General features: G+C 25.8%; 2 protein-coding genes across 3 annotated transcripts; one reads left to right on the top strand and one right to left on the bottom strand.

Moving 5' to 3' along the window:
• The first annotated feature begins 6,328 nt into the window (after nucleotides 1-6,328).
• On the top strand, nucleotides 6,329-12,049 carry LOC137826131 (uncharacterized). Its single transcript, XM_068631990.1, has 8 exons — nucleotides 6,329-6,408; nucleotides 8,696-8,825; nucleotides 9,152-9,265; nucleotides 10,679-10,756; nucleotides 10,944-11,110; nucleotides 11,386-11,505; nucleotides 11,595-11,695; nucleotides 11,800-12,049. The coding sequence occupies exons 1-8, from the start codon at nucleotides 6,398-6,400 to the stop codon at nucleotides 11,826-11,828; spliced, it is 750 nt and encodes a 249-aa protein (XP_068488091.1). The 5' UTR covers nucleotides 6,329-6,397; the 3' UTR covers nucleotides 11,829-12,049.
• Nucleotides 12,050-17,267: 5,218 nt separating this feature from the next.
• LOC137826595 (uncharacterized) lies at nucleotides 17,268-21,577 on the bottom strand. 2 transcript variants are annotated; one of them, XM_068632618.1, is made up of 15 exons: nucleotides 21,289-21,577; nucleotides 21,117-21,190; nucleotides 20,747-20,869; nucleotides 20,407-20,460; nucleotides 20,185-20,295; nucleotides 19,649-19,732; nucleotides 19,436-19,554; nucleotides 19,236-19,337; nucleotides 18,962-19,078; nucleotides 18,769-18,837; nucleotides 18,621-18,687; nucleotides 18,458-18,511; nucleotides 18,268-18,357; nucleotides 18,097-18,129; nucleotides 17,268-17,624 (listed from the first exon to the last, which is right to left on the bottom strand). In XM_068632618.1, the coding sequence occupies exons 2-15, from the start codon at nucleotides 21,132-21,134 to the stop codon at nucleotides 17,529-17,531; spliced, it is 1,137 nt and encodes a 378-aa protein (XP_068488719.1). In that variant the 5' UTR covers nucleotides 21,135-21,190; nucleotides 21,289-21,577; the 3' UTR covers nucleotides 17,268-17,528. The 2 variants fall into 2 exon arrangements, with proteins under 2 accessions (XP_068488719.1, XP_090150535.1); XM_090294409.1 differs by lacking the exon at nucleotides 21,117-21,190 and having other exon boundaries at nucleotides 21,289-21,411.
• Between the last annotated feature and the right edge of the window lie 5,851 nt (nucleotides 21,578-27,428).

Here is a 27,428-nt window from a genome sequence, read left to right on the forward strand (position 1 = left end):
TTTAGTGTGAACGAAAATAAACTAGTGAGTACCCAGGATTTTTGGCTTGAGCGAATTTTTTTTTTTGGTTTGAACGAAAATGGACCACTGACACTCCAGATTTTCCCCATTTTCTCTTGAACAAAATTCTATTTAGTTTGATCGAAAATGGATCAGAAAATACCTTAAAATTTAACTCATTTTCGCTTGAACAAGATCACATCTTGTTTGAGCGAAAATGAACCTGAGAGCATCTAATACTTTCATTCAAATTGTTATTTTATCAAGTATACTAAGCCAAAGTAATAAAGTCCCTAGTATAGTTGAATAATTACTCTAAATCAACATCAAACAACCAATACTCATCAACATTATCCATCAAACTATTTAAATAAAAAAACAATATAATTCAAATAAAAAACAATATAATTTTATAGAATCTACCATATATCAAATTTCACATTCTAATCTCAATCAACTACTAATATACTTAAAACAAACAATCCTGTAAGAAAGTTTGAGACTGGTAACCACGTCACCCCCACATCTAGATCTTCTAGCCTATGGTTCTATTGGAAATTAAGACTAGTTTCCCTTACCTGAACTTGAGCATATCATCACTAAGAGCTCAAAACCTACCAAAAGCTTAAGGGTGACCTAACCTGCACTATAGAGAGTCTTGATAAAAAAATCTAACTATATCACTAGGACCTTGAGCTAACAAATATTAATCCTGAAGCTAAAAGAGTCACATGCAAAGACAAATGAAACAAGTTCAAAATATGACTAAAAGAGGAGAGCAAAAATGAACTTATTCTATTAAAGATTCTGATCAGGCAGTCTTGTAGTATTCACTGCCAGAAGTGTAATGGTGGACTCTAATCACACGAGCGAGAATGTCAGAATCTTACAGGAAAGGAAGAGGAAAGCAATAAATAATATTAATGACAAGTATTAAAAAATACATATAAGTTGTCAAAATTTAAAACTAATAAATACTTTTTGTGTAAATTAAGACCTCTTTTTTATTTATGTATTTTTCATTAAACGCTTCATAAATAGTATATTAAACGTTTCTTTTAATGTAAATAATTTTTTTATAATTAAGAAACAGTTTCGAATGTTAAATAATGCATCTGAAACGTCTATTATCACTTTTGCTCTTCTCATTAAAAGATAAGAGCAAAAATGAACTTATTCTATTAAAGATTCTATTAGGCAATCTTATAGAATTGATTGTCAGAAGTGTAATGGCGAACTCCGATCACCAAACTGACGAGCGAGAAGGTCAGAATCTTAGGGGAAAGGAAGAGAAAATAATAAATATTAATGACAAGTATTAAAAAAAACATATAAGTTGTCAAAATTTAAAACTAATAAATACTTTTTGTGTAAATTAAGTCCTCTTTTTTATTTATGTATTTTTCATTAAACGCTTTGTAAATAGTATATTAAACGTTTCTTTTAATGTAAATAATTTTTTTATAATTAAGAAACAGTTTCGAATGTTAAATAACGCATCTGAAACGTCTATTATTACTCTTGCTCTTCTCATTAAAAGAGAAGAGCAAAAATGAACTTATTCTATTAAAGATTCTATTAGGCAATCTTATAGAATTGATTGTCAGAAGTGTAATGACGAACTCCGATCACCAAACTGACGAGCGAGAAGGTCAGAATCTTAGGGGGAAGGAAGAGGAAAACAATAAATATTAATGACAAGTATTAAAAAAAACATATAAGTTGTCAAAATTTAAAACTAATAAATACTTTTTGTGTAAATTAAGTCCTCTTTTTTATTTATGTATTTTTCATTAAACGCTTTGTAAATAGTATATTAAACGTTTCTTTTAATGTAAATAATTTTTTTATAATTAAGAAACAGTTTTGAATGTTAAATAACGTATCTGAAACATCTATTATCATTAATTTTTTTTATTAAATAACAACTAAATTTTTAAAAAGATAATTAGTTCCTATATTGAATAAATTAGATATTATGTTAGAGATTAAAAAATTATTGGTATCTATAGTGATTTATATTATTAATAAAAATTATAAAATAATTTCTAAACTAATATCTAAATTAATTACAAGGTTTTAGCTACTAATATCTTAGATTATAAATTAGTATCTAAAAGACTAACAAAAACTATTTTATAAATTTTTATTAATAATAGAAACCAGTTTAGATATCAATAATTTTTTAGTCTCTAAAATAGTATATAATTTAATCAATATAGTGACTAATTATTTGTTGTCTCTAAATTTGATTGCTACTTAATGATTTTCTTGTAGTGATTGTACAATCCGAAAGTGACTTCCTAATTCCACAATATAAAAGCTTTATTTTATTAAAAAAATGACGTTTGGACGGAAGACACTCATGAATTATACAATCCATAATTTTTTTTATAAAAAAATGACTTTCAAATTATATAATGAAAAAAAAATTCTCATATAAAAAAGACTTTCAAATTGTGAAATCCAAAAACAAAAAAGAGTGCATTCTAGAAACTAAAAATGACTTTCAAATTGTGCAATCCAGAAATTTTTTTATATGCTAAAAATAATTTCTAAATTGTGCAATTTAAAAAACATTTTGACTTCTGAATTTCACAATTAAAAAAAAAATAGATTGCAGAATCTAGATAAAACTTTAGACGACAAAGTTAGAATTTTCATATTTATAAAGTAGAAAAAGAAAATATAGAGGTGCAGTAAGAAATACCCAACTTCTAAAAACTAGGTATGCTAGGCCTGATCCTAATTGGGTCCATAAGTTTGAGTGGGTTTGTCAATTAAAGATAAAAAGAAGTTCTGTTTGGTTGGGCGTTTGCTGAAATTAAATTATAAGTAGAGTTTGTTAAATTCAATTTTACCCTATCACTCCACATTACTGAAATGAATATATTGATTTTTAAGCTTTAATATTAACAGCCAATAGAAAAAAAATAACATGGTCTAATTTTGCAAAAAATATTTTTCAATTTGATTATATTAATATGCCACATAAACTAGACAAATTATATGAATAATAAACAAACAAGTGATTATACGACCAAATAAAGTAATATGATTTTTTGGTTTTAAGTGACATACTCAAATAAAGTAATATAATTTTTCGGTTTTAACCTAGAGACACGGACTGATACACAAATATATGTATAATCTCTAAAATTTAGTACACAAAGATACAAATCTATATATTATATGATTATGAATTATATAAATTGACAATAAAGATTTATGTGTATAAGTACATTTTAGTTTTTTTTAGCAGAAAAATATTTTTCATGACTTGGTTCAAAAGGATTTGCTCTTTATTTTTATAATCATACTAAAAAAATATATAGTCAATTTGAGTTTTTAAAAAATTAATGTATTTTTCCCTTTTAAAATTGTGTTAGAATTATCAAAAATTTAATAAATATTTTTTTAATTGGACACTTCACCACTAAATATCATACGAGTGTCTGTATCCGATGCGAACACATAAGAAGAGTGTCCGAGCCTCACATGTTTTAATCTGAATTTTTCGCTTTAACATTAATATGAATGATATGACTGAATTAAGTTATCTGAATTTCTGGCTTTAATATTAATATGACAATGATAACAAACTGACACATTAACTAAATAATTAAATTTTGTGGCTTAAATATTAATATGACATTGATATCGAATGATAATAACATGACTGAAATAAATAGAATTTTTTGACTTTAACATCAAACAAACAAATAATTTGACCCAAAGTAACATGATTTATTGGCTTTGATATAAACAAACAAATTATATGACCGAAAGTGACTCGTTTTTCTGACTTTAATATTAATATCACATTGATAAATAAATGATGTGACCGAAAGTAACATGATTTTCTGGTTTTAATATTAATATGGCATTGATAATAAATAGATAAATGATGTGAGTGAAAGTAACTTTATTTTATGGCTTTAATATTAACACAACGTTACCTTAAAAATTTAATATTTTTAAATGTAACATTAATATAGAAATTAATATTTTTTCATCATAATTAAATATTTCAAGTATATTGATTGAAGCATTTATTGTTTTATTCATATAAAACTTTATTGGATGAAATAAAAATTTGTTGCTATAAGAAATTTATTCAATAATTTTTTTTCTAAATTAGTTTTTATTATTGTTAAATAGTTTCTAAATTGGTATCTAATTAGCTACAAAGATTTTAACTATCAATTAGTTAGATTCTAAATTTGGTAGTAAAAACTTTGGTTCTTAATTAGATACCAATTTAAAAACTATTTAACAATAATAAAAACTAATTTTGAAACCAATTTTCTTTTAGTTTATAAAATGGTGTCTAATTTAGTTAATATAGCAACTAATTATTATTTTTTGTCTCTAAAATTAGTTTTTAATTGATGATTTTCTTGTAGTATAAAAATTAATTTTAGAGACCAGAATAATTAGTTACTATTTGATTAAATTAAAAGTCATTTTATAAACTAAAAGGATTATTGATATCTAAAGTAGTTTATATTATTAATAAAAAATTATAAAATGATTTTTAAATTGGTGTCTAACCATTAGCTACCAAGGTTTTAGCTACTTACTACTTTATATTATAAATTAGTCTTTCTTAATCTTTTAGGGAATAATTTAGAATCTAAAATATTAGTTGCTAAACCTTAGGTAACTAATTTATATACAAATTTAGAAACCATTTTATAAATTTTTATTAATAATAGAAACCACTTTAGATATGAATAATTTTTTAATTTCTAAATTAGTATCTAATTTAGTTAATATAGTAACTAATTATTTTTTGTTTCTAACTTTGGTTACTATTTAATGATTTTCTTATAGTGAAAAAACAAATACAATATTTTTGGTTATTATAGTTTGTGCAGTCTTTTGAGTTTATATCATTTTTTTTATAAAAATGCTTTCATGTTATACATCATTATGCAACATGACATCTCAACTAGGCTAATACTTCAAGTATCATCACATAAAAAAATATTATTAAAAAAAGAAAAAAGAAAGAAAATTAAAAAATATGAGGAAATTAGGCCAAAATCTATATGTTAACAAAAACGATACATAGGTAGAGTGTAACTATTCATAAAGAATTCTAATAATAGACTAGATGAAAACATATTATACCAATGAAATGATTCTCAATTATATAATTTATAGTTTGATCAATTAACTTTTCTTATTTAGCCTTGTTCTCTAAATTGTTTTTCATTTTAATATTTTTTTTACTTAATGTCTAAATTATTTTTCATTTCTAACATTATTCATCAACTTTCCTTCATATTTTTACTCTTTTTATTTAAAAGAGATAATCAACTATCATTTTATTTTATGTATTCCATGAATTCATAAAATATTGTAATAGTAATCTCCAAATAAAAAATGTCAATTAAATTATTAATACTGAAAAACTATGGTCATTTTAGTCTCTAAAATGTAAAATTTATTATTATCATTATTCCTAATTTTTATGACTTATTCTTACTATGATCCTTAATGAAACTAACAAATGTAACTTATCTAACTCATAAAATTTAAATTTTTCTATTTTTCTAATTTTCTAATTTTGGAGACTTTTGTGGAATAATTAACAAATTCAACGACTAATTAAATTGACAGTTTAATTAAAAACTAAAATTAGTTTAGTGTGGGTGGGCGTTTAAGATAAAGATGATTGATTAATGGTGAAAATATGAATTCATGATAACAGTTTCTAACTAAACCACCGTTTTATAATGATTATTAGATTAGATGTTCAAATTGCACAGTAAAGCAAAGTTGAATTGTCTAAAAATACAGCTATCTACGGAGGTTTTAATCACAGTTTATAATTTTTTTTAGTAGCGGTTTGGGGGTGTAAAAAGAAAAAAAAATTGTAAATTTTTTTTTAAAATATATAATTTTGTAAAAATAATTTTAAACTATATAATTTTGTAAAAATAATTTTAAAATATATAATTTTGTAAAATAATTTTAAAATATATAATTTTGTAAAAATAATTTTAAAAAATATATGAAGTGATTATTTTTAAGTAGGGAGATTATGAATTTATTTTTTAGTAGAGAAGTTATGTAGTTACTTATCTCATTAAATAAAAGTTTTTTTTTTTTTATAAAAGCTATAATTTTAGGAAAAGAAATTTGGTGAGGAATTTGTTTTTATTTATTACAAAATAAAATTATGTAATTAAAAGACAATATAAAAATAATTACAAAATTTATATCTTTTTTATATAATATTATATATGATAAAAAATGATGTTTAACTTTAATTTTTGGCTATAAAAGGTATAGCCATATACGTATAGAAAATACACCTACAAAGAGAAAAAGTTCATCTTTCTTTTCTTTGTTTCTCTTCTCCTCTTTCTCTTTTAGCAGGGGTAGAATGGCAAGAGGGTATGTCACTTTCTTCCTTCTATATACTCTATTTATTTCATTACATAGATCTCAGCATTCTCCATTATTCAACTTAAGAATTTTACAAGAAAATTGGTTTATGTTCTCGAACGGGTTGGTCGTACCAGTACAATTTACTATCATAAAATATTTGTTTTCAAATTTAAATTTATGATTTATATATTTTCAAAGATCTTTTATGTGTGAATATATATATTTTATTTTATGTTAAATGTTATTAAATATAGTCTTTTTATTGATTGTGATAAAAGGTTATTTTTTCCCTCGATTGGATCAAGTATTTGTGTAATTAACAAATTTGTTTGAGTCCTTTTTTATGTCTTCCCTTATTATTGTTATTCATATATATATAAAGAATTTTTTGATGTAATTTAATTTATATCTTCTTAATTCTCTATTTTTTAAATAAATTGAGTATCATAGATCGATCGGTTTTATCAAAATTTTAATTTATTAACTCTCGATTTGTAATTAGGGTTTGTCTGAAAGAATTTGGATCGACAAATTTTCTCAAATATGTTAAAATATAATATATGATAGAATTAGGTATTTTAATCCATTAACTTATTGTGGTACGTTTCTTGGAATTACCAACTTTGTCGGTCATGAAGGATTTGTTTGGACGAAGACGAGATAGAAAGAGAAAAAAAGGGGAGTGAAAAGTAATGTTGTTTGCATATATAGAAAATTAAACGAATTCGAATGAAAAGTTTATGAAAAACGTGATTGATGTGATTGAAAAAATATTTTTATTTTATTTTAATAATGTTATGTTCATTATTTATTTTATTAATTTATTTATTTTATTATAGTATAATTGATTACTTCTCAATTTTTGTGTTTTCTAATTTTCAATGCATTAATTTCTATATTTTCTCTCCTCTTTATATATGTGTTATCTAACACGTTTATATTAATTTTATACGTTACGTGTTTATATCATGCGTTATCTATCGAGTTTACATTAATTTTATGCGTTTACGTGTTTATATCATGCGTTATCTATTGAGTTTACATTAATTTTGTTCGCTTACGTGTTTATATTAACTCTATTCATTTATGCGTCTACATTAATTGTATGAATTTGAATAGACTCTAATAGTCTTTTATACTCATAATTTTTTAAATAAATAAAAATAAAAATTTAATTTAATTTTTATTGTGTACTTTACAAAAAATAATAATCTTAAAAATAAAAATATTTATTTATTTAATTTATTTTGTACTAACAAAATATTTATTTATTTAATTTATTTTGTACTAACAAAATATTTAAATAAAGTTTAATCTAAATATTCATGTCTTATATATGCTTTAAATAAAATTATCTGTTTAAATTAATTTTACCAAAAATAAATTATTTTTTATTTTTAGATTTAATTACCTTATTCATCCCTACATTTGGGGTCAATATTCAATTTAGTAACGTGGTTTTTAAAAAAAATCAATTTGGTACCTATGTTTTTTAAAATGTATCCAAATTAGTCATTTTTGTTAAGTCCCACCTAACGGCGTTAGGTGTTGCTTACGTGACAAAGATAATGTTTATGTGACAGAGAGGGTGTTTATGTGTCAGAGAGAGTGTTTATGTGGAGGGAGTGTGTTTATATGGAGAGAGACGTGATATTGAGAGTTATTAATAACTCTCAATATCACGTCTCTCTCCACATAAACACACTTTGTTCCCATAAACACTTTTTCTGCCACATAGACACACTCTTTCCATATAGACACAATCTCTCTACACGTAAGTAACACCTGATGTTGTTAGGTGAGACTTAACGAAAAAGATCAATTTGGATACATTTAAAAAAAAACTATGATACTAAATTGAATATTGACTCCAAATGTAGAGACGAATAAGGTAATTAAATCTTTTTTTTCTTTTTTTATTTTGTTTTATCTTTTACCTCTCTTGATAATCAACTATCTTTTATCACGTGTAAGAACATACATAATTATATTACAACCTAGTTTTTTCTTGTAGTAATTATGCATGTTCTTATACGTGGTAAACGACAATTAATATCTGAATTTGTGTATTATATTACTACCTTAATGTTATTTTTTTTAGTAATTATGCATGTTCTCATACGCGATAAACGACAATTAATATCTGAATTGGTGTTGAAGTCTCTTAAAAACATGACATTTTAGAGTTAATAATATTAATCCAAATCATTTATTTGTCATTATTTTGTAAGAACAATTAGCATTCTAATATTTTTTTTCTAATTTAATGCTTTTCATTTTGATGTTTAAATAGGAATCCTGCATCTGAATTCAATCCCATCCAAGAAATTCAGTTTGAACAAGTTTTGGGTCGTTCTTCAGTTGGATATCCTAGTCCTGTAGGAGGATTCCCTATGCAAACTCCATCTGAAAATGCTCAACAGGTATATCAAAAAATTTCTTTTCTATTTTCTAAAATTAAAGATTTTTTTTTCTTCTTATTTTTACTTTTTAATTTTCCCAATTTATAGTTATATATCGAATTAACTCATCGCAGATTCTAGATTTTTTTTTTATCTTATATTTGTACATTTATTTTTCCCAAAACAATAAAGGGCTCTTCACTATTTCTTTTATGTCTACATTTTTCTAAAAAATAGTTTTATATATTCTTTTGTTCTTATATATCCATAAAATGTAATGAAAAAAATATAGATATTTTATATATATTTGTATTTTGCTTTATAACTTTTTCCTTAATTTTCTTCAGACTCCACAGCAAGGATTACCAAGCTTTCGTCCTAATCATTCCTTTGAAATAGGAGAGTCATCATCATCAAGGAATGTTAGGGTTGTGTCCCCCATTGATCTGAACACTCAGCAGGTATAATTGCCCATTTTATTTTTCTATTTTTTTTCCACATCATAATTCATTTAAGTCACAAAATTATTGGTTTTGCATGCTTCCATGTGCTATGTATTTTGAGAGAGAGAAAGAAAAATATTAATAGGAGTGATGTTTTAATCATTTTTGCACTTCAATTAATGATTCATTACCATACTTTGATGAATGCATAATCTTCATAATACTAGTCTAAATTTTGTATTTATTTTTAGAAAAATAATACATTTATATCTAAAACAACCATTTAATAACCATATTATAAATAATCTAAATAATAAAAATAAATATTTTATAAATTAAATGAAGTGTTATATATATATATATATACATTATTAGTCTTATTTTTAAAAATCGCACATGACACTTCTATAAAATTATCTTTTCTTTTTTGTTTAAAAAAATTTCCCTCTAGAATAACGTTATATTGATAACCCACATTTTTTATATAATTACATTACAACTCTCAATATTATTATTTTAATATTTTTTTCATATTATTTAATTTTAAATTTATTTTTTATTATATATATTTATTTTTAAACTCATTGTATATTAAGAGTTGTATATAACTTCATAAATTTTCAAAGTATCATTTTTCCTTCAAATTAAATGTACACCATCAATATCTACATATATTTCACTACAAGAAAATCATGAAACTAATTGGTAGTTAATTAAATACCAATTTAAAAACCATTTAATAATAATAGACACTAATTTAGAAATTATTTTTTTTAGTTTCTAAAATGGTATCTAATTTAGTTACTATAACAATTAATTATTTTTTGTCTCTAAAATTGATTTCTATTTCATGTTTTTCTTGTAGTGTTTGTGCATGTTTTCTACATCATACAATTGAATAATGAACTCAAAACTGTGATTAGTATCATGTGTTTACATGTTTATATCATGCGTTATCTACCGAATTTACATTAATTTCATGCGCTTACGTGTTTATATCATGCGTTATCTACCGAGTTTACATTAATTTTATGCGCTTACGTGTTTATATCATGCTTATCTATCGAGTTTACATTAATTTTATGCGCTTACGTGTTTATATTAACTCTATGCGTTTACGCGTCTACATTAATTGTATGGATTTGAATAGACTCCAATAATCTTTAATGCTCATAATTATTTAAATAAATAAAAATAAAAAATTAATTAAATTTTTATTGTGTATTTTACAAAAAACAAAAAAGAATAATCTTAAAAATCAAAATAATACATCATCAATCAATTTTCAAAGTATCATTTTCCTTCTAATCAAATGTACCATCAATATCTACATATATTTGTCCATGTTTTCTACATCATACAATTGAATAATGAACTGATTTGTGTTCTGTTATATACTCCTTTTCTTGTTTTGTGTGTGTTGTGTTTCAGTCGCTCCAACAAGGAATATCTGGCCTTCACCTTGATTCGTATGAAACAGGAGAGTCTTCATCAGCCAGGAATGTTAGAGTATGTTATATATGACACATAAACATACATTATTAATACATAAACAGTGTCATGCACTTTTGTTTCACTTCCATGCACTCACTTTATTTATCTATATATATATATATATATATATATACTTCTGTTTGTGGAAATTATTCTATATTCCAAATATCAAGCACTTTCATGTGACTTTCTTTGAATCCAGATGAGAATGAACATTGAAGAGTCTCTGATGCAATCATTTTATCCAACCCCTCCAGTCACTGCAAACCCATCCCCACCACCACCACCACCACCACCACCAGCATCACCACCACCACTACCACCACCACCACCACCGCCACAAGTCACTGCAAACCCTTCCCCACCACAGTAAGTTCAATTCTCAACTGCAACATCAACTTTACACACTCTGATATATACATAATACACACACACACACACACACACATATATATATATATATATATATATATATATATATATATATATATATATATATATATATATATATATATATATAAACCTAGCATCAATGTGAGGCTACTATATTTTATGTTTGAGATTTTGTATTATACATATTCTTCTGCTGTATCATGAATGTAGGGTTTTCACAAACTCAGTTATTTTTATTTTATTTTTATCAGCTTCACAAACTCAGTTTATGATCCCTCATTTGAAATGCGTGGATTACCTTTGGATCCACATCTGAGATTGTTTTTCTATAACAATCCACCTCCAAATCCTACTCCTGAGCAACCAGTGTGGTATTTTTCATTCTCTATTCTATTCTATTATATTAACGCATTAACACATACATGCACGCACGTCTGAGATTTTCTTCATGAATATGCAGCAACACAAACACTCTTTATGATCCATCCTTCGAGGAGCGTGGATTATACTTGGACCCCCACTTGAGGTGCTTTGCCTTGGAAATGGCAAAAAAGAATGGTGGTGAGTTTCTTTTTTCATTGTAGCTGGTTCTGTTTTATCATCACACAAACATGCTTCAGGTTTTTGTTGCGTATGCTTATGTGTATATGTTCTTCATGTTTCAGGCAATGGTGATAAGCTGGATCTGGATTGATGGAAAGCAATGAATTGGGAGCATGGATTCATATTTGTGCTTTTGAGTCATTAAAACTTAAGACAATATTATGCTATTTTTAAGATTTCAATAAGCCCTTCGAACATCATCGTACTCATATGGGCGTTTTAAGATATTCTCTATAGTACTTATTATGTTTGTGGATTGGTTTTATGGTTTGGTTTTGCTTTGGTTATTGAATCTATATTTGAACCTTATATATATTTATATATTTATATATGCTCTATTAAATAATTATGTTGATCAATTGCCTTTTCATATTGTTTATTAAATGATGTTTTATTCATAAATGTCTTTCACGGAAAATAATTTTATTCGATTTGGAAACTTTCATAACTTCAAATGTTGTAATATTCTAAGGATTGTTCAATAGAAAAGTTTTATTGGGCATCACTCTTCCAAAAATCATCGCGTCACAAACGTTGGAAATTTCTTTTTTCTTACCAACCAAAGTCTTTGTATTTCAATAAATATTGTGACTCATGGAATTTTTTTTTCTTCAGAAAACTATTATAGTAGAAAATATGCAAACAAGATAGTGAAAAGAGGATATTTCAAAATACATAACAGGTATTCACTTTTATTTTTAAAAAAAGGTCAATGTATTTTATAAAGTATTGTTTTTTTTGAAAAAATTTCTTTTGTAATAAACGCATAAATTAGTTTTTTAATAAATGTTTATGTTATTTTTTTCATCTTAAAATGTTTATATACACTATATTAAAATCATTAAATGGAACTTATTTTTTTAAAATTAATTAATTACTATTTTAATTAAGTTACTACAAAATTATTGGTATTTAAAATAGTTTTTATAATTAATAAAAATTTATAAATTAGTTTTTAAATTGATATCTAACATTAGTTATCAAAGTCTTAATTATTAACTACTTTATATTATAAATTAGTTAAGTAATTAATACTTAAAATATTAGTAACTAATGTTAATTAAAACATCATGATCAATAATTTTTTAATTATAAAATTTTATTAAGAATAAAAACTATTTTAAATATCAATAATTTTTAATTTATAAAATAGTTATTAATTATTTTTTATCTTTAAAATTTAGTTACTATTTATTTATTTTTAATATTTTCAAAGTTTAAATAAAATATTTTAAATAAAGGTTTAGGAACTAAGAAAATTAGTATGGATGCAAATTTTAAAAGATTCATAAATAATTATTTATTGTGAAGGAAAAATATATTTGACCCCTTAAATAAGAATTTATGCTGGTCAAAACTAATTGAAAGAGAGTAAAAATGTTTAATTAATGCAACATGCATATGATAAAAAATGATTATTTTAATCAATAAACATACATACAAGTGTAATGCTTTTAAGATATCTGTAAAGAGAAAAGAAACTTGAAAAGCATTCAACATTAAAAAGCATTCAATAGTCATTTAATAGTTTTATTTAATTCTTTAATGTTTTATTAATTTTTGCATTTATGATTTATAGTCATTTAATACTTTTATTTAATTATTTAATGTTTTATTAATTTTTGCATTTATGATTTATAGTCATTTAATACTTTTATTTAATTCTTTAATGTTTTATTTATTTTTGCATTTATGATTTATAGTCATTTAATATATTTTTCTGTAAACCATTTAATATTTTTAAAATTAAATTCTTTTAATATATTAAATAAAATAAAATATTTGATGTTTTAAGCAATTAAAAGTTATTAATTATTAATTAATATTTAATTTCATAAAAAGAAGAAGTATGCTGGTTTTTAATGTATGAACAATTTTTCATCATAGTTCTAGAATTTTTTTATTGCAACATTGATTTTTTTAAATATAATAATTAACTTCTAAATTTTTTTTCAAACATTGCTGTTTATATACATTATTTTTTAAATAAAAAAATATTGCATAAAACTTTTTCACAACTAAAAATCATTAAATAAAAATAAATTTTAAAGATAAAAAATAATTAATTGCTATTGACTAAACTAGATATAATTTTAGAAATTAAAAAAATTATTAGTATCTAAATTAGTTTCTAATAATGATATATAATTTTTAAATTGATCTCTAATTAATTAGTTACTAAAATTTTAACTAATAACTAAATAACTAATTACATACCAATTCACTATAAGAAAATCATGAAATAGAAATCAATTTTTAGAGACCAAAATAATTAGTTACAATAGCAACTAAATTAGAGACCAGAAACTAAATAAATTTTTGGTTTCTAAATTAGTTTATATTATTGTTAAATGGTTTCGAAATTAGTATTAATTAGTAATCAAGGTTTTAAGATGTACATTAAAATAAAATTTATTTATTATAAAGTACAATTTAATTATTTGGATAATTTTTTTAAATTTTACCTATTTTAATATTTAAAAAAAATACTCCTTTTTCTGTTATTTTATTTTTTATTTTTTAATATAATCCTTTTAAAGTTACTTTTCTTTATTTAATTTAGTTTCTTCAAATGTTTTCTATCCTATTGTTATTTTTTTTTATTGAAATAAATTGAGAGCAAATTGTGATCAAAATTACTATTAATATAATGTTGCTTGTTAAATCAGTACAAATTAAACATCAATTTGATTTTAGTCTTTAAATTAGTGTATATCAATGATCTATTTGATTTCGGTCGCTAAATTCCTATAAATTAACAATTAATTTGGTTTTGATTGTTAAATATAAATAAATCACTACAAATTATTGATCGTAATCTATACAAATTAATTATCAATTTGGAGTATTGGCAACAGGCATAATCCCTCTCATCTCATTGTGACTACCACAACACCAATCGGCAAAGGAACCTTTGCCTTAACGTGACAATCCCTCCCGATGTCCAAAGACTCTTCGGTCAAGATTATGAAAATAACATATACATTTAAATGTGTTATTATATTATTCTGGAGATAACATATATGATTATTATCATTTAGATCTGTTGTGATCTTATTATGAAGATAATAAATATAATTGTTGTTATTTAAATATGTTATCTTATTATTCTGAAGATGACATATATGATTATTATCATTTAAATCTGTTGTGATATTATTCTCGTCAGAAAAGACAAATGGGAAATATATACTAGATTGATATATTTTATGCTCTTACCCACTTGATCGTTGGAGTATTGGCAACAAGTGTAACCTCATCTCATTGTGGTTACCACAACTTCGACTTGGTAAAGGCAGTTGCTTAACAACTAGCAACCCTTATCGATCAACTACTCAGTTAAGACAGCTGCTTAACTACTAGCGACCCTTACCGACCAAACAACTACTACTCGGTAAAGGCAGCCACTTAACAACTAGCGACCCTTATCGATCAACTACTCGGTTAAGGCAACTACTTAACTACTGACGACCTTTACCGACTAAACAACTACTACTCGGTAAAGGCAACCTCTTAACAACTAGCGACCTTTATTGATCAACTACTCAGTTAAGGCAGCCACTTAACTACTAGTGACCCTTATCGACCGAACAACTACTACTCGGTAAGAGCAACCACTTAAAAAAAAACAACCTTTATCGATCAACTAATGGGTTAAGGCAACCGCTTAACTACTAGTGACCCTTACCGACCGAACAACTACTACTCTGTAAAGGCAGTCGTTTAACAACCAGACACTCTTACCGACCAAGAGATTACTCGGTTAAGGCAATCACTTAACTACTAGCGACCCTTATCGACCTAACAACTACTCGATTAAGGCATTCACTTAACAACTAGCGACCATTATCGACTGAACGAACATTTGGTTAAGGCAGCCTTAACAATTAGCAGCCCTTACCAAATCCCAACAACTCTTCAGTCAAGGCAGCTTGCTTAACAATAAGTAGCCCTTCCACTACATGCAACTCTTCAGTCAAAGTAGCTTGCTTAACAATTAGCAGTCCTTTCCAAACTTACATACAACTCTTCGGTCAAGACAACTTGCTTAACAATTAGGAACCCTTCCCGAATGAACACGACACTACATACAACAATCCCTCCTGAACGGTTTAAATAAAGTTTGTTTCGATTATGGAAACTGTCTTAAAATGACAATCTTTAACGCCTGACCAATGTTCAACCTATTTAAAGCTACAAAGGTTATTTAAATCATATTGATCCAGGTATCAAGTCGACATTCAATCTATTAGAGACTCAACTTATTTAAATTATTTTGATTCAAGTATCAGATTGATGTTAAATCTGTTAAAGACTTAGCTTATTTAAGTTATATATTGAAGCATATACTCAACATTCAAAATTACAAAGCAATTCAAAAGCCCGAGCGACATCCAAGGGATCTTAGTCCTAATGATCGTTCGACATACATTGTTAAAACTATACAAGTGTCAATAGAGGCGTTCAGACAACTACTGAAAAGATCAAAAGCATTAAGGTCGTTTGATCGGCAATCAAAGGACAAAAAGTCACTTCATACCTTAAAGCATCCAACGGTCACATCTAGACTCTTCTGAAGTAAACGTTCCTCGAGCTTGGGGGGCAAGTGTACCGGTTGGTACCGAAAAAGCCATATCACTCGGTCTCAGTGACCGACTGACTGCATTAATATACATTAAAGACACTCAATAAATGACAACAATGACAATTATGAAAACTACCAACGAATTATGATTATGTCCCACCGAGTCTGGTGACATCCCCGAGAGGAAGATATCGATATATTAAAGATATTCTCCAAATATACCAAGATACCAATATGCCTCCCTATAAATAAGAGATTATGCTATAAATCAATTAGCAAATGATATTTGATTGATTCGGCCCATCACAACAAGGGTCATGACTAAACACTATAAATAAGCCCTTTACAAAGGTGTAAGGTATGTTTTAATCAACTTTCACTATTCACTCTTAGCACATAGTACTTACTTGATCGTCAGAGTACCTTTTTCAGGTCAACCCCGACCGAGCACCAATAATTAAAGGAGGAGACTTGAAGTGAGGAACGAGAAAGCAACTAACACATCAGTAATTGTACAACCAGTTCCAGATACTATCTAGGTCCACTTTGTCTATACAAATTAAGTAAATATAAGATTAGAGTAAAATAAAATTGCACATGCTAGAAAATGCTTTATATTATCATGACTTAATTTTTTTTTCTTATTTATTTATTTGATTTGATTTCTTTATTAATAAAATGTTTGATCAGTTATTAATTCTTAAAAACACAACACTATTTAGTTAAAAAAAACACAATAACAATATTCTTTTGTCACTTGAGCTTATCTTACATCTTATCATTGAGTTGACTCTATACATAAATTTTAATATAAATTATATTATTTTTAATTAGGTGGGAAAAGAACCACATTCTTGTTTCAAAAAATAAAACATTTGAGTAAAAATATTATTAATAAAGAGATTAAATTGAATAAAATAAATATAAATAATAAAAGTAAAGGGATAACTAAGCAAAGGACAGAATAATTTCATTTGGAAACTGTTTAAAAATGAAAGGTTGTACAACAATGAACCAAACTCAATTTAAGGTGAACCTTTTTTCCCAGGAAGACATGATGCCTTTGAGATGCAAAAAAGAATTCCTCTAGTCCCTTTCATCTACCCATGATCAACATTTTTTTGAACTGCCACTTGAATTTGCTTCTTTTTACAAGTAAATTTGTGTTTTGATGAAATCTATACAAAATTTGACTAAGAGTTTTGGTTATTGAAATGGATCGACCCAACATTTATCCTCCTCAACTGCCTTCTGCCACCGTTTTCTGAAGACTTGTAATTCATTGTAAGACTGTCTTCTCACCTGCACCATATCCAAAATACTATGTAACAACTTCATAACAACATTATTTAGACATAATTAAGGGCTAAATACCAGTTAGTTAACATAAAAATTTCATCATAGAGAAAACTGGTATACACATAAGACATATCACTATCATCTGATAAATAGATATATTTAATTATAATGAAGGGGACAAGTGCCTAGATAAGGTTTTCAATTCAACAAACCAAACATGTCATTTTCCATCTTTTAAGATATTTGCATTGGGCTAATGAGCATGCATAAAACTAGAATTTGATAAATGTTTTTGTTTCCTATCAAACAACAACCTAACATAAGTCCACCCAGAAAGAAATATTCACAAGAACGGATTCTTAGCCTAACTGGATGAGTAATTTTGGAACAGAAAAGTGAACTATGATTTTAACAGAAATAAGATTTAAGCATGTCAATGGTTTGGGCTAAAAGTATTGTGACAAGAGTAACTTACATCAACTCTATGATCTTTTGCCCCAGATGAAACCTGCTAAGTCACATAAATTTCAGTAGAATTAGAGGCACACGTTTCCATACATAAAACATGCTAAAAATCGTTGCAGAATTAGGAGCAGAAGCATTTGCACAATGCAAAACTTTGCTATAGATATGCCATATTTCTGACCTTATGCAAATCTAGACCTCCAAGAGTAGGATGACCGTAATGGATTATATATTCAGCATCCACAACACCAACATTTTTTGTTCGATCACCCTATTATCCATAAACAAAATCAGATAAAGGAAAAAGGGAATATTCAACATGAAGAAGTGAAACTCATCAAAGTTAACCAAAATCAAGTAGCTTAACATGCCTGAGCACAGTAGCCTAGCTGTATATCTAGACCCCATGCATGAATCAAGTCGTTCTGCAAAATAAAGTAAACTACAGACGATGAATAAAGGGAGTAATAGTAGCAAAAAGATATATTTATAAATGCTTGGCAGTAGAAACATTAAAATGAGAAAATGGTGCACCTGAATCATATACCAAACGCAACGCCAAGCAGCTCTTGAGAAAACAGGAGCCATCATTTCAACCCACCTGAAACAATTGGTGAACTTTTCTTAGACAATAGTAATGTGAAGGGAATCCTCATAGTACAAGTTACCATACAACTTTTACCCTGTGCAAGGAGGACCACTGCTATTTTCATCACAACTTTTGCCTCTACCACCAGTTTTGTAAATCCTCCTGTTTGAACAATGACCAAAAGCATACTCAGTATAGACACAAGTATCAATTAAAGTTCACTATTGCAGGTTGGGGAAATTGACAAAACATTTGACAACAGAGAAAATAGGATAAACAGGAGAACCTGTGCACATTTGACCTCCTCCCACGTGAGGTAATCTGATGATGTACCTCTGATTTTTCAGTATCAAGTGCTGGTTGTGATATCTCTAGTCCTTCACTTTTTATAATAGAAACATACCTAAAACCATTGAAGTATATAAAATCAACCCCTAATCCTTAAATGTACCAATAATATAAGACTTTTTCAAGTATTTAGAAGTTATTATAACAGCTAGTTTTAAACTATGTTATTTACTATGATCAAATTTAGTGTGTACAGAATAAATTGAACATACTTATCAGGGTGGAAGTGTTCAACTCCAAGATCCTCATCCCATAAAAAAATATAACCATATTCTGCAACTATGTCCGGGTGTAAGAAACGTTTGGCAAACCACCTATTCAAGAAAAAAGTGTCTAAGAATAAACGTTTTTAGGATAATTGAATCACTCACTCTATATAGTATAGATTGCAATGAAATGTGAGGTCCCCTACCATTTACTTTGATTGGCTACAGCCACGTGAATGACATGATTACTCCATTCAAATTCATTCCATTCGTCAACAATGCCATCATAGTGGAAAAGCATCACGACAAAATTACTTGCTAGAAACTGAAATTTTGGGTAGAAGGAGTCATTCCTCATCACATATCAAAAAGAGAATATCAGTAATGAACAATCTATACAGAATACTCCTTGAAGTTACCTTTTTGACCATTTTGTTCACAAGGTCTTTCTGCGTTATCCCAACTGCCATTGCAAACAAATTGGTTGACAGGTTTTGCTCCTTCTGTTCAAATGTGTCCAAGTCAAAAAATAAGCACAATAACCATAGAAAAATAGCATACAACAGAATGCACGACTCAGGCTGAACTCAATTGAAGAGACTACTTAGCCTACTTCAATAACTTTACACTAAAATAGTTGTAAGGAGTGTAGAAATTGTAGATGTTAATGACAGGCTTAGAGTCACAAAATCAGAACATGATGCAAACTTTCTCTTGATAAAACAAAACAGAATATCTGAACAGATATTCTTCACTCTTGCTTTAGTATATTTGTAAATGAACAGATAAGTTAGTTCTTTTTAGAATTATACCCTTTTAAAATTGAGAACTATAGTGTGACAACCATGCATAAGCTTGACACACCAAAAAGATTACTACTACTAGTACTAGACAAATAAATTTGCAGAGAAAATGTACGACTCTAATAATATGGTCATGAATGACTGAAACTCGCCTCTATTGTCTTAGTCATAGAAATACTCCACAAAGGCCTCATCTCCAGATCAGAAGTATTGGAGATTATGCCTTCAGGTAGTGCACTACTTCCACCAGGCCTGCACTGATTCTACTAAACAAAATAAGCAAATATAAGCCTTAAAGTTGACCATCCTAAGCAGTAAAATATATCAATGAGTTAAAAGTCTGTATAACTTAAATACTGAGTAAGAAAACGAACCTTGCAAGTATCGTTTTCCAATGTACTGGTGTTCATTCTCCATCGCAATAGTTTCTGCAGTATAAAACCAAAACTATCATATTCCATGTTCAAAATTTGGAGGAACATGAACCCCTGTTTAGTTAAATTCAAAGTCAAAGCCAATTTGGTTATTTGATCCACAAACAACCATCTTCGAATTCACCAATAAGGATCCTTGAATTGAACCCAAATTTTCATTCACGGTGAAAAAAGTTAACCAGGTCAACCAACCCCTCCCAAAATAAATATCAATTTTAAAACAACACCATGCAGAAAAACTTCTTCACCGGTTCATTAAGGAAATGATTCATTTATATACCTCGTTGAAGCGTTGAGTAAAGAATGAACTCGAGAAAATTAAAACAACACAGAGTATAGAAACCGCCGGAACGATGCCCCAGAGGCATGATCTTTTACTATTTGAATCAGCATCCAAAATTTCCTGGTACAAGATAAGAGGGAAAAAGGTTAGACGAAAAAGTTAACCCCTTTACGTAATAATCAATTCACAGTTCTTCTATACAAAATAAAAGGAAAAAGAAGAACACAGAAACGAATATACTAAAAGGAAATAAATTAAAACCGATGAAACAGTGCAAGGCAACATAAAACATCGGCAACATTATTAAACAACAGAGACAAGAATAGATTCAATTGTGAGAATGAAGGTACAAGTACAAGTAACCTACTTGACTATGTGTCTTCATTTTCTGCTTTGGGAAGCAGAGCAAAACACAAGGTTCAGTTTCACTTTGTGTTCAACCTGGTGACCAGAAACAATGAAAGATGAAGTTTATCAGTGAGAAAAACATGATGGGCATGATGATGATTGAATAATGAGTATAAGGGTAAGTTAGTTACCTTTGTTTCAGTGGATGTTGATATAGTTGGTTGATAAAGAGAGAGATAAAGAAAATCACGGAATGGGAGCACTCTTTGGACGATGATGTTGTATAATCTATGTTAGTTTGAAAAACTAAGGTTGTTGTTGAAACGTGTAATGTAACATATATATATTATTATTCTCACGCGCCAAAGTAAAATGTTTCTGCTCATAGTTTTCTGCTAATCGAATCGCATATTTTCTGTAACTGGCGATTGCATCACTGGCATGTATGTGGCGTAATAACTGGCGTTAACACATGTGCTTAATTTCCCTTCAACCTTACAAAAAGCTATTTTATTTATTTATTTATTAACCTATGATTAAGATATATGAACATGAATGATTTATTGACTTCATTTTAATATCATTTTGATTGACTTATATTTATTCTTTTAATTTAAAAAAAAAAAGAAACAGAGAGAGGGAGAGGTTCATTATCTTCCAAAATTATTTAATTTAATTTAATTGACCTGTGGTTATGATTTTGATTTGAATAATATATGGTATAATTAGGATTTAATAGTTGTTCAACCTTCGATTTGTTAATTGGTTAAACTAATCAATCATTACTCAAAAGTTATGTGGGTTCAATGCACATCAAAATTCTAAAAACTATAATTACAAGGGAAAGGAATGCAAGAGACCTAAAATCAAACCCTAATCCCTTTAAGTATTAACTAATAATTTTGCTTTTAAATACTAATAAAATCACTATAAAAAATTATTAAATAATAATCAAATTTAGAAAAAAATATTAAATATAACCAAATTTAGAATCAAAATAATTAGTGATTATATTGATTAAATTAGATATTAATTTAAAAACTAAAAAATTATTCGTATTTATAATGATTTCTATTATTAATAAAAATTTTAGATTTGTATCTAAATTAGGTACTTAAATTTTAACGATTAATATTTTAGATTTTAAATTAGTCTCTAAAAAATTATTAGAGACTAGTTTAGAATATAAAGTAGTAAGTAGGTAAAACCTTTGTAGCTAATGTTAGATATCAATTTAAAAATCATATTATAACTTTTTTATAATAATAGAAATTACTTTAGATATTGTACTGATATGGCCGACCGAAACGATGACGTGACTCAGTCTCCCTGACCGAGCTGGCCGAGACACCATGCACGTCCAAGGCGACCGACACATATAACCAAGGTCAATGAAGTTAAACTACCATTAAGAATTAAGTAATGCAACCATAAGTGTGATCCATTCCACTAATCAGACCCAATGAAGTAAGTCCATTAAAATAATATAAATAACACACATTCCAATGAGCAAAGTACGTCATTATTATTGTACACCTACCCGAGTACCGAACACCCTTTACTGACTTGAGCGTCAGAGTGTCTTCTACAGGTACCTCTCCATTTGACATTCACTCGAGACCAAAAGTCGAAGGAGTAGCACGAAGGTGAGAAGCATCCCAATGAAGCCCAAAGATGAAGACGAAAACTTCAATAGTTCTCTAAGTCTCATCTTCCTAGCAAAAACAAATATCAACAGTTTTTTAATTTATAAAATGGTCTCTAATTTAATTAAATAATAACTAATTATTTTAGTCTCTACAAATAGTTTCTATTTAATGATTTTATTGAAAGTTCGTTATTAATTAAAAATGTTATTACTTTAATTTCTATTTTAAATTTGGTTTAAATTCTAAATCCTACTGAAGATGTTGTTTTAAAACCTCTAATAGATAAATATTTTTGAATATATAAATTATACTTTAATTAATTTGTGATATAAACAACTTTTAAATTCAATTTAAATATATGAATACAAGATGATAGATTAAAAGGATAAATAATTAAAATCAAACATACAAATAAAGGTAAGAGAAAAAAGTCACTGGCGATTATTGAGAGATGATTTTTTATTAATAGCAGGGATAGTATCTAAAATACACATTGAAATAATAGGGAAAAAGTATATTATTGAAAATGGTCGTTTCAAATATTGGGAGACACATGTTTCAAATTATGTATTTTAATTCATATATAATACATTAGTAAATTTTAAAATTTATGTACTTTGAAATAAAATTATTTACTGTTAAAAGAAGTTAAAAAGAGTGATGGAAATTTTTAAAAAAATATATAAGATATTTATATTAATTCAAATAAACTTTACTTAACTTCATCAAAATATATTCCTTAAATTTGAAATGCAACTCTTTAGAATATTTCTTTTATATTATCTTATTAGTGTGAAGTTATTTATTTAAATTTGAGAATTTACTTCAGAAAATTGAGTCTGTTGCTGCTTAGATTAACACTTGTTGCTGACTGTTCTTATTTTATGGATACCATGTACATTTTTATTTTATTTTATTTAATAATACTTATATAAACGTAATTAAGCATAAATTAACTTATTGTTAAAGCAAAATTTCCCAATTTTTAAAACTAAAAATTATAGATTTGAACCAAAGTCTTTGCATATTGGATTTTGGGTTTTTATTCATCATCTAATCAGATTAGTTTAAAATTTTAATAAAATCTAATTCAATTTTAAACGGTTCAAATTGGATAGGTTTTTCAGTTTCAGTTTCTTTTTATGAAAATATTAAATAAATGGAATGTATGATAATATAATAAAAGAAGTTTAAGATTAAATTATATAATTAATGTGTGACTATATAACTGATAATAGTACAACTTTTTGAATAAGTGTACCGTTAATATATTTGTATCGAAGTGCATAAAAAAAGTTAAGTACGCATTATTTTCTTGGATTAGTTTTTATATAATTGAATTGGTTTTTAATAATATAATAAATTATTTTTTAATATTTTTATATTATAGCATGTAAATAGAAAAATAAAAACAAATAAGTTATTTAGCAAAGTATATATTTATATCACTGAAAATATAATCTGTCTAGAAATATTTTATATGAACATATTTTTTTTCTCCCCCTTAATTTCATTACCAAAATTTATATATTAAAAAAACATACATCACTTATTTTTTTTATTACTAATGTTGTTTGCAATTATGAAACTAGTTAAACCAATAATAAAGCAATGTGGGATTTAAGTTTGATAGTAATATTTAACTGTGTTTCGCTATTTCTATTTATAATATTTTTTATGTGCTTCATATATTCGATTAAATTATCGTGGACGAGTAATTTTCCCCAAATATGTGGTTGTAAGCATTATTGAAATCAAAATAGAAAAAATAATTAAATAACATTTTGATCTTCCTATTTGCTTGATCCTTTTTATTCAGAAAATATTTTTCTCTCGCTTATATTAAAAAATTAATTGTCAATTTTACATATATATTTTTAGTTCAATGGAATCTAATATGTTTATTTAAGATATCATAAAATTGATTAATATAATAAAAATACAATCTTCTAGAGACTAACTCCAAAATTAAACAAGTGAAAAATCTACGAATTTTTTATATTTTTTTCATGTAGTGTTTCACGTAAGTAATGTATATTGTATTTACTCTCAACTTATTAGTTGTTAATACATTACTTTTAGTTATAAATGTCTAAAAAATATCATTGTAACTTGTGTGTTATTCTTTGTTCCTATATTATCACTTTTCAAAATATATTTCACTTTATGATAACATCTTTATTCTAACATTTAAAGTGTTATATGAAGGAGAATTTTATATGTGCAACTTTTTTTGTAGTATTGAAAATATTATATTGAGTAACTAAGATTGTGTTTAGATTGTGGAGAGAATGTATGTGGATTTGAGAAAGTGAATGTGTGAAAATTTGGTATGAAACTGTAAAAAAATTAAGATTGTTTAAATTGAGGTATGTTAGAATATATTTGTGAGAAAAGTTAATTGAAATTTTTGAGTGATGTGATGCTCGTTTAATCTTTTTAGAATTTTTGTAAAATTTTTTTAGAATTTTTAATCTTTTTAAAATACTAAAAATGCAAGTTTACAAATTTATCCTTATTTTTTAAAATAACTAAAAAATAAAATAAAGAATACTTTTATGTAAATTCTAGTTAATATATATTTTTACAAACTTACAAAAATAAATTCCACACTCTAAACATTACTTATTTTTGTCTCTCGTTTCATTTTTAAATATATTCATTAATATAGTGTCTAAAACATAAGTTATTAGTGTAACAGTGTACTAGGAACAAGTAAAAAAAATAGATTATTTAAATAACTAAATATATGGATAATTGATTATATATATTTATTATAAGTGGAGTCAAATGTTGGTATAAAAAAATTATTGAAAATAATTTTAAGATAATTAATTTTATTTGGATGTAAAAAATAATTTTTACATGAGAAAAGCATGCATGATGTTGACAGTATACAAATTTTAAAATTTAAGTTGAACTTCATCTGACTTATTTTATTAAAAATATTTTCAAAAAAATAAGTTCTTTTTACTAATAAAGTGTATATATATATATATATATATATATATATATATATATGCGTGTGTTTTATATTAACAGCATATTGTATATTAATCTATCATAATCATGATAATCTTAGCAATATAATTTTATTCAAAAGAAAAAAATTATATATACAAATTTATAATCATAAATTTAAAAATTATTTTAATATTATTATTTGTAAATAAATTTTATACTAATAAAAACAAATTTATGATGTTAAACTAATACATGCTTCTCCACACAAAACATAGTTCACCTGCTTCTTCTAAACTTGTGTGTATTGTTTACATGCAAACTTATTATTATTAATAACAAATATTATTGTAAATTTAATTAAATTATGATAATATTTAAAAAATATATATATACGTGATCTATAATGCTAATAACCTATATATTTATATTTTATTTTAGCTTTTAGAAAAAGAATATTTGTGATATTATGTTTTCTTTAACATTATTTTATTTATTATGTAATTATTATAATATTTTTTTATTAATTTCGATTCGATCTGATTCTATAACAGTTGAACCATCATGATTTAACTATCAACCCAATTTTCAAATATGGAAAATAAAATCAAAATTTTAAACTTTCTAAAATAGAGAATAAAAAACTATTATTTTCAAATAAAAAAGATTAAACTTGTATTTAAGTATAATTTATTCATATAGTTCTATAATCCATCTATTTATAGTTTTTGTTAATATCTGATTTTTTATCTGATATTTTTAATTTTTTTAATAATATTTTTTTTATGTCATGAGAAATAATTGTTGTTATTTGTGATGTAAAATTTTTTTAATAATATTTTTTTTATGTCATGAGAAATAATTGTTGTTATTTGTGATGTGAGTATAATTGAGATGTCTAGTTATATAATAATATCAAACGTGAAAGTTTTATAAAAAAATATATAAAATATTTTTCTACCAAAATGTTCTGTAGTTTCCTCAGTTGGAATAATAAGGTGAGTCGACAAAATACCTTTCTCTTATTTCTTATTCATTTGTTGTGTTTGATGGTTGCTTCTTCGAACACTCTTTCAAGAAATAAAACAAAACGTTTTTCTATTGAGAGGTAGTTGTCATCAAATTCATTAATTATTCTTGCTGGAATCTCTCAATTCTGAAAACAACACCCAAATTCATCCCAAAGAAACTGCTACTTAAAGAATAACGTTGTCGTTCAAACACAATTTTAATTATTTCATGAATTAAAAATGCCAAAGTCATTTTCTTCAACTTCTTTTTCTTACCAAAATGAATTAAAAAAGAAAGTTTTTTCTTTTCTTCTTTTCTTTTCCTTTCACTCAAGTTGCTTTCAGGATTAAAACAAAAAACAAGATGATCAAATTGTATATTAAATGAGTTAATGACCTTTAAAGTCAAATACCATTGATTAAACCCATTGGCTGAAGCTACGTTATATATAATAATAATAATAATAATAATAATAATAATAATAATAATAATAATAATAGTAACAATAATAATAATAATAAAGTCTCATTCAATGGTTCATCAAATTCTCATAAAACTATTAGCTGTCTCAACCTTATCTTCATTCATGTCACTTATTTATGGAAATGAGTTAAAGCGTAGTTATGTATAGGATGCATGGATATAAATTAAAGGATTAACCATAATTTTGCTCATATTGTGTATAATTTATAATTTTGGTTTCTAATTTT

The sequence above is a fragment of the Phaseolus vulgaris genome, chromosome 8 (genome assembly GCF_051622355.1).
Source record: "Phaseolus vulgaris cultivar YP4 chromosome 8, ASM5162235v1, whole genome shotgun sequence".
NCBI classification, from domain to species: Eukaryota; Viridiplantae; Streptophyta; class Magnoliopsida; order Fabales; family Fabaceae; genus Phaseolus; species Phaseolus vulgaris.

Bases quoted from the DNA above. Each gene is read 5' to 3' on its own strand.
- LOC137826131 (XM_068631990.1), top strand. The intron at 10,757-10,943 runs GTATGTTATATA...CTTTGAATCCAG, and splicing joins CATCAGCCAGGAATGTTAGA to ATGAGAATGAACATTGAAGA. The intron at 11,696-11,799 runs GTGAGTTTCTTT...TTCATGTTTCAG, and splicing joins AATGGCAAAAAAGAATGGTG to GCAATGGTGATAAGCTGGAT.
- LOC137826595 (XM_068632618.1), bottom strand. The intron at 18,512-18,620 runs GTGCACCATTTT...TTTATTTTGCAG, and splicing joins GCGTTTGGTATATGATTCAG to AACGACTTGATTCATGCATG. The intron at 18,358-18,457 runs GCATGTTAAGCT...TATGGATAATAG, and splicing joins AGCTAGGCTACTGTGCTCAG to GGTGATCGAACAAAAAATGT.